The sequence below is a fragment of the Histoplasma capsulatum genome, genomic scaffold (genome assembly GCF_000149585.1).
Source record: "Histoplasma capsulatum NAm1 scaffold_1 genomic scaffold, whole genome shotgun sequence".
Classification (NCBI taxonomy): Eukaryota; Fungi; Ascomycota; class Eurotiomycetes; order Onygenales; family Ajellomycetaceae; genus Histoplasma; species Histoplasma mississippiense.
This window is the reverse complement of record NW_001813982.1, coordinates 2,482,541-2,483,638: the sequence shown is the minus strand read 5'-3', so window position 1 is coordinate 2,483,638 and position 1,098 is coordinate 2,482,541. Positions and strand designations below refer to the sequence as shown.

Sequence of the window (1,098 nt, the reverse complement as noted above, 5' to 3'; positions counted from 1 at the left end):
CAGCCTTGGTGAAACTAAGCAGGTTGAAGAAGAAGATTTTTGGGATGGGGAGCAAGGGGGAAGTAAAGCAAAAAATGACGTGGGGGTATTCTCGTCAAGTGTGTGTACGTGTGCGTATGTGTGGAAATGGGGGAAGGGGAAGGAAGAAGGAGAAACGAAGAATGTAAATAAACGGAAGGGACTTCTATAAAAATATATAAAAAATTTAACTGAGAAAGGATAAAGGAATAAATAAGCGCAAGATAGTTCGCAGAAAATAACTGTGACCAAAGTTTGAAAAATCGTTCGCCGAAGCTCATCTGGGAAAGATGAAACAGGGACAAACAGTAGGCAGGAAAATTCTCAACAAAAAAAATACCTTTTCTTTGTTTTGCTTCGTTACAGTGGCTGTTTTTTCTCTTCATACCTTCTAGGTTCTTCCCCGCTTCATGCCAGCTTACGCGGGTTTGTTCCAGAAGTCCAAGCTAGCCACCACATCTTCGCCTGCTTCGTCTTCGTACGCATAAATAATCTAGAAAAGTTGGCATTAGGTAAACAACGTCCTCGGCAAAATGAAAGTGGGGAAAACAAGAGAAAGAAAAAGAGTATAGTTCTAGATAGAGGAAAGAGAGAAAAGGAGATAAATTTATTTGACAATAACTTACCTCCCTAGTAGACGAGTGCAACATCCGAATATTCCGTCCCGTCATGACGTGGATTAGTTCGCTGCTTTCAATGTGCCTGATTTCTATAAAGCTCGATTCGAAAGCGAGAATGTATGGATACGATAACGCGAACGCGACAGGATTTCCTTCCCACGCTATTCTCCAGTCTGGCTGAGCCCTCCAGCCGTTACGGTTGACGAAGAAGGAGAAGTCGCTATAGTTAAGGAGGAACTCGCCGTTCATCCGTTCAATATGGATGGGCTTTACGTTCTCTTTTCTAGCAACGAAATCGAGGGAGGTATCGGCCTGGTCCAGCAGCGATTGTCTTTCAGTGGTTTCCAGACTGACAACCTCGAAGCCTGCGAGAACAGCCTACGCAGAGTGTTGCTCGTAAGAAATGGACGGAAGAGATTCCGCAGAATGTAAAATTCCTAGAAACAGAAATAAATTAGCA

At 43.3% G+C, this 1,098-nt stretch overlaps 1 protein-coding gene across 1 annotated transcript; it reads right to left on the bottom strand.

The window, feature by feature from the left end:
* Positions 1-436: 436 nt before the first annotated feature.
* HCAG_00716 (predicted protein) lies at positions 437-887 on the bottom strand (the record flags this gene model as incomplete). Its single annotated transcript, XM_001543620.1, has 2 exons — positions 437-511; positions 645-887. 2 exons carry the CDS (start codon positions 885-887, stop codon positions 437-439), a joined length of 318 nt encoding a protein of 105 aa, XP_001543670.1.
* Between the last annotated feature and the right edge of the window lie 211 nt (positions 888-1,098).